The sequence below is a fragment of the Dreissena polymorpha genome, chromosome 3 (assembly GCF_020536995.1).
Source record: "Dreissena polymorpha isolate Duluth1 chromosome 3, UMN_Dpol_1.0, whole genome shotgun sequence".
In the NCBI taxonomy this organism is placed as follows: Eukaryota; Metazoa; Mollusca; class Bivalvia; order Myida; family Dreissenidae; genus Dreissena; species Dreissena polymorpha.
This window is the reverse complement of record NC_068357.1, coordinates 124,667,597-124,680,176: the sequence shown is the minus strand read 5'-3', so window position 1 is coordinate 124,680,176 and position 12,580 is coordinate 124,667,597. Positions and strand designations below refer to the sequence as shown.

The 12,580-nt window shown below is 38.9% G+C and overlaps 1 protein-coding gene across 1 annotated transcript in view; it reads left to right on the top strand.

Annotated features, from left to right (window-relative positions):
- Window positions 1–12,580, top strand: part of LOC127871312 (bifunctional glutamate/proline--tRNA ligase-like) — a 69,458-nt gene that overhangs the window by 11,093 nt on the left and 45,785 nt on the right. The window contains 10 exon segments of the mRNA XM_052414093.1: window positions 210–354; window positions 1,344–1,454; window positions 2,307–2,443; window positions 2,895–2,946; window positions 4,440–4,592; window positions 6,900–7,012; window positions 8,006–8,153; window positions 9,719–9,898; window positions 10,410–10,607; window positions 11,238–11,456. Of these exon segments, the coding sequence (XP_052270053.1) occupies window positions 210–354; window positions 1,344–1,454; window positions 2,307–2,443; window positions 2,895–2,946; window positions 4,440–4,592; window positions 6,900–7,012; window positions 8,006–8,153; window positions 9,719–9,898; window positions 10,410–10,607; window positions 11,238–11,456 (1,456 nt within the window).

Here is a 12,580-nt window from a genome sequence, read left to right as displayed (position 1 = left end):
GCACAGTAGTGTAACATTGCCTCTTAAATTCTGAAAATATAAATTTATGACTTCAATGTCTTTAAGGTTCCTATGTAAAGAAGCCATAAAATGTGTGTTTGTTTCATTTAGAAATATTAACCAAAACAATCAAAACAAGGTATGCCAAAGGTTAATCTGGGACGACACTTTACGCACAGTCAGTATTACCATGTTTACCATGTCACCAGGGATGACCCCCGGTTCCCCACAGTACGGGGTGTGTTACGTCGTGGCATGACTGTCGAGGGACTGAAGCAGTTCATTGTGGCACAGGGATCCTCCAAGTCTGTCAACATGATGGAGTGGGACAAAATATGGGCCGTAAACAAAAAGGTAAACAATATAATAATTTGAGCCCCTCTGGAAAATCTGGGCCTCATGCATGTGTGATAAGTGTCTAGTAGCCTGGGCAGTCTGCCCTTTACGCACATGCATTAAGCCCAGTTTTCCCAAAACAAGGCTCATTTTCTGATGAGTGTTGCAAGGCTTCATGCGTGTGAGTAGGATAGGCTGTCCAATGGTTTGTATCTTTTCAGTTTCAATTAAGTATTTTTAACCAGGTTTTTTCGAAGGACAAAACTGGTTATCAGATTGGCGAATGTCGGCGGGCGGTCGGGTGGGCGGAACAAGCTTGTCTGGGCCATAACATTGTCGTTCATTGTGAGATTTTAAAATCATTTGGCACATTTGTTCACCATCATTGGACGGTGTGTCGCGCGAAAGGATTACGTCGATATCTCCAAGGTCAAGGTTAAACTTTGAGTTCAAAGGTGAAAAATAGCCGTAAATGAGCTTGTTCGGGCCATAACTATGTCGTTCATATTGAGATTTTAAAATTATTTGGCACATTTGTTCACCATCATTGGACGGTATGTTGTGCGAAAGAATTACGTCGATATCTCTAAGGTCAAGGTGGCCACAACTAAAAATGGATTGATTTTGAAACAAGGGGGTTAACTATGAACATGTAACAATGCACATTTTGAGTTGTCTCCCTTTATCAGACTTTTTTTTTTCAAATTGAAATCAAGGTTGCCACGAGTAAAAGTAGATTGAATTTGAAACAAAGGGGTAACAATGCACATTTTGAATTGTCTCCCTCTATCAGACTTTTTTAAAAATTGAAAACCTGGTTTTGTGACAATTTTGTCCCTTGTCTTATTAAAAATTTATTCAGACCAAAAGGGGCCATCCTTGGGTAAAGTAAAACATTGACAAAAATCTTAATAAGCACTTAATAAGTCAGGAACAATTTTTTTAACTTGTGCCATCATAAACATCATAATAAACATAATAAACAAACATGCTTTCTCCACCTGTAGGTGATAGACCCTGTGGTTCCCCGCTATACAGCCCTACTGAAGAGTGAACTCGTGCTGGTGAATGTGAAGGGAGCAGCAGACGGCTTCAAGGAGGTCCCCAAACACCCAAAGGTGTGATCCATTAGTTGGGCGTTCATCATAGGACAATTTCGGTCTATGAAATAGGATTTATAAACTTTCTAAGATTTTTATTTTAAAAAAGTGTTTATACTCCCAGTTGGGCGGCAATAGCTTTGACAATGTCCGTCCGGCCGGCATTCCTTTTTCGTTGTTTTTCCTTCAATACTTTCAGATATTTACCTGATTTTTGGTGTATGAATCTACCTGCATGACTTACAGACCAAGTTCAAATTCCATTTTTGTGTGTGAAATTATGGAAAAAAACGACTCCTTACTCCGATTGGTTAGTGTTGAAAACTGTCATGATGTTTTCCACTGCGATATAGCTGCTGTGCTTCAGCTGCTGCTGCAAAGTGCAGTAGAGGGCATTGTGTGTCACAAACACAGAGCTCTTGCTGGTTGCTAAAATTTGATCCAATATTTTACTTTTTAACATTCTAGTTTTAATTTTAACTTTTTAAACCTCATTACATCTAGTGTGTGTTCTCATGATAAAAAAATATTGCTTAAAAATAAAGAATACAAACTCATGCTCATCATCTCAGGAACAAATCTCTTCCCCACATTGACTATTAGACAAATATTTGAGTCGTGTTTTGAGAAAACTGGGCTTAATGCATGTGCGTAAAGTGTCATCCCAGATTAGCCTTTGCAGTCCGCACAGGCTAATCAGGGACAACCATTTCCGCCTAAACTTGATTTTGGTAAATAGGGCCTTCATTGAAAATAAAAATACTATAAAAGCGGAAAGTGTTGTCCAACAGGCTGATCTGGGACAACACTTAACGCACATGCATTAAGCCCAGTTTTCTCAGAACGCGGCTCATTTTGTGTATGGTTCAGAATGAAGCGGCGGGGATGAAGAAAGTCTACCTGTCAGGTCGCCTGTACATAGACGGTGCAGATGCCAGCTTGCTGTCAGTCGGGGAGATTGTCACGTTCATCAACTGGGGCAACCTCAAGATTACCAAGATCAACAAGTATGTACACAAGAAATGAGTATTCATGAATTACACCATAGGTGCCTATTGTGCAGCATAAGAACAATTCTTGCCAATAGATAGTAAAGTTCATTGCGGGATTCCTGGTTCATTGTGGTTTCCTCATTTGCGGGATTCCTGCATACCATTATACAAAAGAGCCTCACTCTGGGTAAATGGGGCTTAATGCATGTGTGGAAAGTGTCGTCCTAGATTAGACTGCACAGTCTGTACAGGGCTGACACTGTCAGCTTTTATGGTATTTTTTATTTAAAAAAAGTCTCTTCTAAGTTAATATCATATGATTTGTGTATAGTACTTGCACAAGAGCTCTCAACGCGGTGTGTGGCGATTTTAATCAAGTTTTTGACAAAGCTAAAGTTTCTTGATTTAACTTTGTCTTAGAATTGAAATAACTTCAATATGTCATATAAATGCACTCTGTTTTCAGATCTGGTAACACCATTACCTCCATGGATGCAGATCTGAACCTGGAAAACACTGTAAGACTTGATCAAACAATACTGAGATAAACATGACTAATGAGTAGCCAGTGTGTTTCTTTCACCATTTTGGGAATGGGACCAGGTCCCTTTGGATTGGGATAATGTGTGTCATTTTGACTAAAATTGGGAAATTAGTGTTGTTGTTTTCAAAATTGATAATAAAAGTGTGTTTAATATTATATTAACTAAAGTTTAACTTGTATGACTGAACATTAAAATCCATCAGACATCTTGTACTGTTATAAAGGATACCATTACTTAATCGCCTTGGACAAGATAATGTGGAACAATCGGACTTTGACCTTATCCATTGCCTCTGCTCCATGTTGCATGTCTGCATTTCAATCCAGAAATGTTGAATATATGTTTTACAATTAAACCTTTTAATTTAAACTAAATCACTAATAAAACGATTACACATGGTTTTACGTGCTAATTATAATTGGTATATTTGTCCCCATGACTGTCCTATTGCAAATGATTAGTCTTACTAAACATCTACCGAAAAGTCCAGTTGCCTTTTAAAAGCACAGCCTACCTTGTTAAACTGTAGATCTTTACTTACTTACCCCTCTATATATGAGCCTTGCCTTGCTCTCGGAAAACAGGGCTTTATGCATGTGCGTATATTGTCATCCCAGATTACAACTGCACAGGCTAATCAAGGAGGACACTTTTCTGCTTTTATGGCACTTTTCATTTAAAGGAAGTCTCTTTTAAGGGAAAATTAAAGCCCCAAAAAGAAGGCCAAAAGTGTGATCCTAGATAAGCCTGTGCGGACTTCACAGGCTAATCTGGGACGACACTTTACACCAAAGTTATAAGCCCGGTTTTCCCAGAGCAAAGTTCCATTGGTATAACTGCATTCATGACATTCAAAAAGTTTAAACATTAAAAGTCTTACAAAATATCAACGAACAAGCCCAAGTGTTTAAGGTATAAAATATAATTTAATACATGTATTAACAAGAGCTCTCAGTCATGTACCTTGATCCCTACTGATCTGATCTCCTAATTGATGTGATATCCTTATTGATGTGATATCCTAATTGATGTGATATCCTTATTGATGTGATCTCCTAATTGATGTGATATCCTTATTAAGAGATATCCTAATTGATGTGATATCCTAATTGATGTGATATCCTTATTGATGTGATCTCCTAATTGATGTGATATCCTTATTGATGAGATATCCTAATTGATGTGATATCCTTATTGATGTGATCTCCTAATTGATGTGATATCCTTATTGATGAGATCTCCTAATTGATGTGATATCCTTATTGATGTGATATCCTTATTGATGTGATATCCTAATTGATGTGATATCCTAATTCATGTGATATCCTTATTGATGAGATCTTCTTATTGATGTGATATCCTTATTGATGTGATATCCTAATTGATGTGATATCCTTATTGATGTGATATCCTAATTGATGTTATATCCTTATTGATGTGATATCCTTATTGATGTGGTTTCGCAGGACTACAAGAAGACCCAGAAGATCACATGGTTGGCAGACACCAGTGCCGCTGAGTTTACCCCCACTGTGTGTGTCCACTATGAGCACATCATCAGTAAGGCCATCGTGGGCAAGGATGAAGACTTTAAGGAGTTCATCAACAGGGAGTCCAAGGTTAGTAGATTTAGTTTCCTTGAGGCGCTGCCCCCGAAAACTTGAGTAAGTGTTCACCCTCTACCACACAAAAACTCATGTCGACACGTTTGTTGTCTTCAAAATAAATTAAAATCTAAGACCTTTCTTATTAAATTACAATTGTAAAGCTTTCATTTTGCAACCCTAAGATATGGATGAGCAGCAAATAGCATCAAATCTTAACAGAATGTGTGTAACTAGCAGGCTGTTTTTATTTTATGATGGTTGCATATAGCCCTTTTCACTTTTCTTCTCAGCTGTAAAGGGTCAGGATTATTTTTTCAGACGCTTCTTTAAACTTACTTTATAATTACACAAATAATCAAACGAAGTTTAGGGGGGTATATAGGAGTGAATTTGTCTGTCAGTCGGTCTGTCGGTCCGTATTTAGTGTCCGCTCTCTATTTCAAGTTGTTTTCACCAAACTTGGTCAGATATTGTATCTAGATGATGTCTAGGTCAAGTTCCAATATAGGTCATGCCGGGTCAAAAACTAGTTCACAGGGTCTTTTAATTCGTTTTAAACATTGAGCACGGTGTCCGCTCTCTAATTCAAGTAGTTTTCATCCGAGCTTCACCAAACTTGGTCAGAAGTTGTATCTAGATGATGTCTAGGCCAAGTTCAAGGTAACGGGGACACTTAGTGCGTTTTAAACATTGAGCATGGTGTCCGCTCTCTACTTCAAGTAGTTTTCATCGGATCTTCACCACACTTGGTCAGAAGTTGTATCTAGATGATGTGTAGGTCAAGTTCGAACATGGACCATGCCGGGTCAAAAACTAGGTCATGGGGTCACTGTGCGTTTTAAACACTGAGCATCGTGTCCACTGTTTTTTGTGAAGACAACATGCAAAATATTCTGTGTCAATGCCAGGGTTAAAAGTCTTCCGGTTTGTGACGTAATTCCGGTTTTTCAGGGCACCAAAAGGTCGTTTTCGTAATTCATGTAAATTCGATGAGATTATTTAGGGCGGGGGGGGTGGTAGGGGGTGACCCCCTCGCATTGTCCAAGCAGCACAAAACATTTATCAAGCAAACAAAAATACGGAAATAAAAAATAGACAATTTATAAAGGATATTGCGGAACATGTTTCGTTGAACGAGCTGCATTTACGTCAAACGAGCGCCATAATAAAAAATATTTACTTTTCGAGGTAAAATTAATACAAAAAAATGAAGTTCCTTGAACCGAATTCGAGTACAAAGGTGCTAGAATCGTACGTCAAGAATAAATGGCGATGGGAGTGGTTGGCTGAAGTTTATGAACCTGGAGTGAAATTTGGCTAATGGCTGAAAAAAAAACAGGTATCCCAATGCATGTTTTTCTGTTCCATGCGGAAAGACATTAAGTAATAAATCGTCCTTTTTGTGAATTAATGATCATGAGCATTAAATGTATTGCCTGGTATATGTCCATTGTTGATTGAAATTTTTGGTTTCTGACTATAAGTTTTTTTATAATATATTAACTCTCCTTTATAAAATGAACTTGCAAAACAGGTGAGATTTTTAAGATTTGTGTTAATTTCTAAGCTATTTTTATTTGTTATTTTGCTAAGTCTAAGGAGCTTCCGGGGGCATTTGGCACCCGGGCCCCCAGCAAAAAATTTCAGGTTTTTCAGTTTTGCCAACTGTTAACCCTGCAATGCGGAATGTGGGGGTATTAGTCACGTCTGTGACAAAGCTATAGTTTTCTATAGCCACATTAGCTTGCTAGATCAGGAGTCTTCTCATTCTGAATAATGTAAGGAATTTAATGTAGCAAAATTGCCAAGTAGAGTTTCCTTAAGGTAAATGTCACATTTAAAGCAAATAGTTTATTTAGAAAAAGGTAAGCAAGCACTGATTTAATTGAATTAAATTGAGCCCGGCTCTGAGAAAACAGGGCTTTATGCATGTGCTTAAAGTGTTGTCCTAGATTAGCCTGTGTAGTCCACACAGGCTTAAAAGGGACAACCCTTTCCCCCTTAACTGGACCTTAACTAAGAAGAGACTTCCTTTAAACAAAAATACCATACAACCAGAGAGGTTTGTACCTGCTTAGCCTGTGTGTTTAACCCTGTTTTGCTATAGGGAGACTCAATTATGTAATTGTGTCTGACGGTGTCTGATTGTTTCTGAATCTGCCTCATTGTTTCTTATTGTGCCTCATTGTTTCTGACTGTGCCTCATTGTTTCAGACTGTGCCTCATTGTTTCTGACTGTGCCTCATCCTTTCTGACTGTGCCTCATTCTTTCTGACTGTGCCTCATTGTTTTTCTAGTATTGAATGGTCTTTTTGACAGGCTGAGTACGAGATGCTTGGAGACCCCTATTTGGCTACCCTGAAGCAAGGGGACATAATCCAGCTACAGAGACGTGGCTACTACATCTGCGATCAGCCATACCTTCCTGTCAGGTGAGCAATCTGTGTGCATTGGGTATATATGGGCCCTGCTTTGTGAAAAGGGGGTTAATGCATGTGTGTAAAGCGTCATCCCGGATCAGCCTGTGCAGTTCACACAGGCTAATCAGGGACGACACTTTCTGCCTAAACTGGAGTTATGCTAAGAAAATACTTTATATAATGAAAAATAACATAAAAGCAAAAAGTATTGTCACTGATTAGCCTGTGCGCACTGCACAGGCTGATCTGGGACAACACTATACACATGCATTAAACCCCCTTTTCACAGAGCACGGCCCATATCAGATTCCTTAATATTAATTGACTGACCTTGTATCACACCATGCAGGGTCAGTAAGAAGCTGTCAACCAAATTAGCTCGCAGTCTGTTCAGGTTTTAGGCTGTTTGCTCCTCATCAGTATCGCTCATCAGTGCGAAGTGAAACCTTTAAAACTTGAATTTAGTAAGGAAGGTCTTTAATAAAATATAATTATCTAAGGGACTACAAATGTGTGAAAATACCTATCTAAGTTGTAAAGGTTTATATTACCAAGCAGTCTTCATTCTTTATCATCGATGTTATTGTAGGAGAAAACTTTGCTATTATATGATTATACATCATGTTTACGTCTAGCATATCATTTAACGTTACTAACATAATATGATAAGCTACCTACCTAATATGAAAAACACACATTCAACTCTTGACAAAACCAAGCCAATGAAAAATGACTATTTTGTACAAGGTATCATTATTCCTGGTCAATCTGTAAGTCTTTATCTAATTTGTGTGTAAGAGTTAGAGCCTTACTGTGGGAAAATGGGGCTTAATGCATCTTTGTTAAGTTTTATCCCGTGCAGTTAGCACAGGCTTATTTGGGATGATTCCATGCACTTGCATTAAGCTCCGTTTTCCCAGAATGAGTCTCGTTTGTGAGTGTAATCAGTGTCTGTTAAGTGCTGCTGTAACCTAACACAATGCTTGTGTGCACATATCGCCCCAGTCGGTACACAGGGAAGGCCAGCCCGTGCGTGCTGATACTGGTGCCCGACGGACACACCAAGGAGATGCCAACGTCGGGATCCAAACATAAAGAAGAGCCCAGCAAGGTTAGCAGGGAACCACAGAAGGAAGAGTCCAGCAAGAAGGAGGTGAGCTGGGTACCATCAATACATGTATAGCTATATATGAGCTGTGCTCTGGGAAAACAGGGCATAATGCATGCGTGTTAAATGTTGTCCCAGATTAGCCTGTGTAGTCCGCACAGGCTAATCTGGGACGACACATCACACACAGGCATTAAACACTGTTTTCTCAGAGTGAGGCTCGTTTTTATTTTGCAAAATAAGCACAAAATTAATCTTTAGACACGATCAATTGAATTTGTGATGGGTTTGCTTGGATTCAATTCATACAATGAAAGCATTTTCTTTCTATCAATACATTTGAGATGGCCTTTTTAAAGGCGTATTTTTGATGTGTGTTTGATTTTTTGCACATGATGGGAATTATCAAATAAATTCAATTAACTCTCAGAATATGGCTCAGAGGCATATCCAGAAAATGTGCAGAGGGGAGGGTGCGGGAGGGGGTGGCCCCTCCTGTTGTTGATTTTTTTTTTAATGGCACCTTGAAATGACGCATTTTTCTGCTATCTAATCAGCATCTTACGTGATAAAAGTGCATGTAAAACAAACAAGAACTTTAGTTCAGACATCAAGTGTGACAGACAAACATACACACAGGGGTAAATCAAATGTCTCTCAAACCACTAAAGTGGTGGGAGACATAATCTTTATCCAGAAACTGTTATCAGTGTTTGATTGGTGGACCTCCTATTTAACCTTGTTGGATATCCTACTAAGTCACCCTCTTGGATGGGTGGAAAAAAACAACAAATTGTCATTCATTAAGTGTGCTGTTGAATTTCACTGGCAATAACTTGTTACTCAAAAGGATTATCACTTTCAAGAGCTTATACCAATTAAATTTATCAAAGAAACTTTAATGATAATTGTCCATTGCATTCGTCTAAACTCTTTAATTGCTACAAATTGAAATATTGTTCTTCACAAGTCCCATGCGGCAGCCATTTGTAAACATTTACCTATTTAAATTCATCAAAGAAACTTACCGAACAATTAATGAGCCATTTGTAAACATTTACCTATAGCTGAATGTATCTCCTTCAGCCAAGCAAATAGCACAGCTTATCACTTACAGTCAGTGAAGCGTGCAGTTTAGCTGGCGAAGGTTAGATCGTCTGAACACATGCCTGGGGGCTAATCACACAGGCTCCTCATCTTTATAACAGTTGAATTTCCCTTAATTATCCCTTGTCATAGGCGGAGGAATATAGGATTGGTGTTATTTGTCCATAATTCTAAAAAAAACAGCCCTGTCTGTCACTCCTTTTGAACATATGACTCAGTTTTTGGAAAACTGGTCTTCATGCAAATGCCGTCCCAAATTAGCCTGTGTAGTATGCGCAGGCTAAAAAAGGAAAAGACTTTCAGCCTTAACATTTTTTTATGGAAAATATTTATTTTAAACAAAAATTCCATATAAGCAGAAAGTGTTGTCCCTGATTAGTCTATGAAGACTGCCCAGTCTAATCTGTAACAACCCTTGATACACATGCATTAAGCCCAGTTTTCTCACAACAGGCCTCACATTCAACCTATAACTGAGTGTCTGTGTCTGTTCCATACCTCAGAGAGCCCAGAGTCAGAAGGGCAAGGCAGCAGAGAAGTCTCCCCAGGATGAGGTGGCCCGGCCTCTTGACACGCCCCCTGCCAAGCCCCCTTCTTCCACCCCCAGCCCCTCCCAGCTGTACGGTCAGGTGACAGAGCAGGGGGACAGGGTGAGGGACCTAAAGGCTGCCAAGGCTGATAAGGTAAGTTGGTTGAGTTTGAAATCTCTGAATTGTTTTGAGGAACAATAGTTTTTCTGCTTGTATTAAAGCCTCATTCTGGGAAAATGGGGCTTAAAACATGTGTGTACAGTGTTGTCCCAGATTAACCTGTGCAGTCATCACAGGCTTATCAGGGACAACACTTTCCATTTTGATGGAATTTTGTGTTTAAAGGATGTCTCTTCTAAACAAAAATCCAGTTTAGGCGGAATGTTAACTCTATGATTAGCACGTGCAGACTGCACAAGCTTATCTGAACGACACTTAAAACACATGCATTAAGCCCTGTTTTTCCTAAGTGGTGCTCATATGGCTTTCATTTCAAAGAGAATAACTGGCACAGAGGGTGAATATCTTGTGTTTATACGGAATATTGGTAGCTAGTCAGTGATGTGTATTTATAACAATTTGCTAGTGTTATTGGTGGTACTTTTGTCAAGGTTTTAAAGAACATTTCATTAAAATATAGTATTTCTTACAATGTCTTCAACAGGCAGAGATAGATGCTGCAGTGAAGCTTCTGCTCTCATTGAAAGCTGAGTACAAGACTGCTACAGGTCAGGACTGGAAACCAGGTCAGGCACCTGTATCCATAGCAACCAGCTCTGCAGGGTCTGCTGGTGACCTTGACAGCAAGATCACTGCCCAGGGGGAAGCAGTCAGGGTGCTCAAGGCAAATAAGGCATCAAAGGTGAGACTGTACAAATATATTAAACACTGGTACTTTTATACTGATTATACTGCCATTTAAAATAACTTATCATAAATGACCACCATCAGGAGAAGGAATGTTGATTGAAATACCAGTCTCCCTACCTCAAAGGTCAAGGTCACTATTAATTGTTAAAGATAACATTTTGCAAAAACTGCTTGTCCTGACTGTTACTTTATCATCCATCATGGTATGTTTAAATTACTTACCACTAATGACCGCCATGAGAAGGCAGGTCACCTGTAAAGCCTCTGTCCCTACCTCAATGTTTAAATTCACAATTCTGAATTTTGTTGGTCATTCATGTTTCAATTTGTAAAATGATTGACCTCTAAGGTCTAATCACAACAAGATCAAAGGTTTAATTGAACCTTAAAACAGCTTGTCCACTTTGTAATTTAATCATCCATCAAGCAATTGTAAAGTAAATTACAACAATTTGAACCGCTTGGAAATGGTGTGTCACAAAATTTTCATAGGTTAAAGTCCCACAAAAGGCTAAAAGTCAAACAATCGGCTCGACATGTTGCAAACATGCAACTACAAGTTATAAAAGCAATAGCATCTTTATTATAAAAAATATAAATACCAGTGTTCCTGGTTTTGCAGGCAGAGATAGACGCTGCAGTGAAGGTTTTGCTATCATTGAAAGCTGAGTACAAGACTGCTACAGGTCAGGACTGGAAACCAGGTCAGGTTCCTGTATCCATAGCAACCAACTCTGTAACCACGGTAACCAGCTCTGCAGGGTCTGCTGGTGACCTTGACAGCAAGGTCACTGCCCAGGGGGAGGCAGTCAGGGTGCTCAAGGCCAATAAGGCATCAAAGGTGAGCCTGTGGGGATTGATTATACACTGGTACTTTTATACTGATTATACTGCCATTTAAATAGCTTATCAATAATGCCCATCATCAAGAGAAGGCATCTCCAAATATTTTCTTCTCTGGACTGTATCATTGGTCATGTTATTCTTAAATATCTTACTATAAATGACCATGAAGAGGAAAAGGCGTGCAATGTGTAATAACTCAAAAGGTCAAGAGGCCACATTAAGTTGTCATAGTACGATTTTGGCCATCAAACTGCTTGTCGAGGCTGTATATTTATCATTTATCATGCAATTCTAAAATAACTTACCTAGAATGACCACCATTAGGAGAAGGCGTGTCACTTGTAATACACATCTCCCAACCTCAAAGGTGAAGGTCACACTTTGATCAAATTTGTTTATTTTTTAGCTCGGCGTTTTCGGTGAAAACCCTAGGTATTGTCGTAGCCAGCTCGTCATGTCGTCCGACGTCCGCGTTGTGCTAAAACCTTAACATTTTGTTAAGATTTTGAACATTGGCTCTAAAATCAAAAATGCTTCCACCTAGAACTTTGAAACTTCATATGTAGATGCACCTTGATGAGTTCTACATGCCACACCCATTTTTGGGTCACTAGGTCAAAGGTCAAGGTCACTGTGACCTTAAAAAAAATTAAAAAATAATCTGACAAGTTTTCATTTATTCAAAACTGCTCCTGTAGCTGAGCGTGGCACTCGTTATGTGGTGCTCTTGTTATCAATTACAAATAAACTTTCCACAAATGATGTCCATGAGGAGACTGCATGTCTCGTGTAAAGCCCGTCTTTCTACCTCAAAACTCATAGGCACACTTCTGACTGTTATTTTTACATTCATGTTGCGATTTTAAACTTAAAATCCCGAAATTTTAACCATTTTTAGACATGTGTATCAACCGCCTACCTACCTCAAATGTCAAGGTCACACATAGAGACCAAAGATTAAATTATGCCTTAAAACAGCTTTAGTAATTTCCCCATTCATCATGCAGTTTTAAAGTACTTTCCCATAGTTTTAGCCATTTAGAAAAGGAGATTCGCACATTTGTCATAGGTCAAGGTCACTTTAAAGGCCAAAGGTCAAACATATGCATTGTGCTTGGT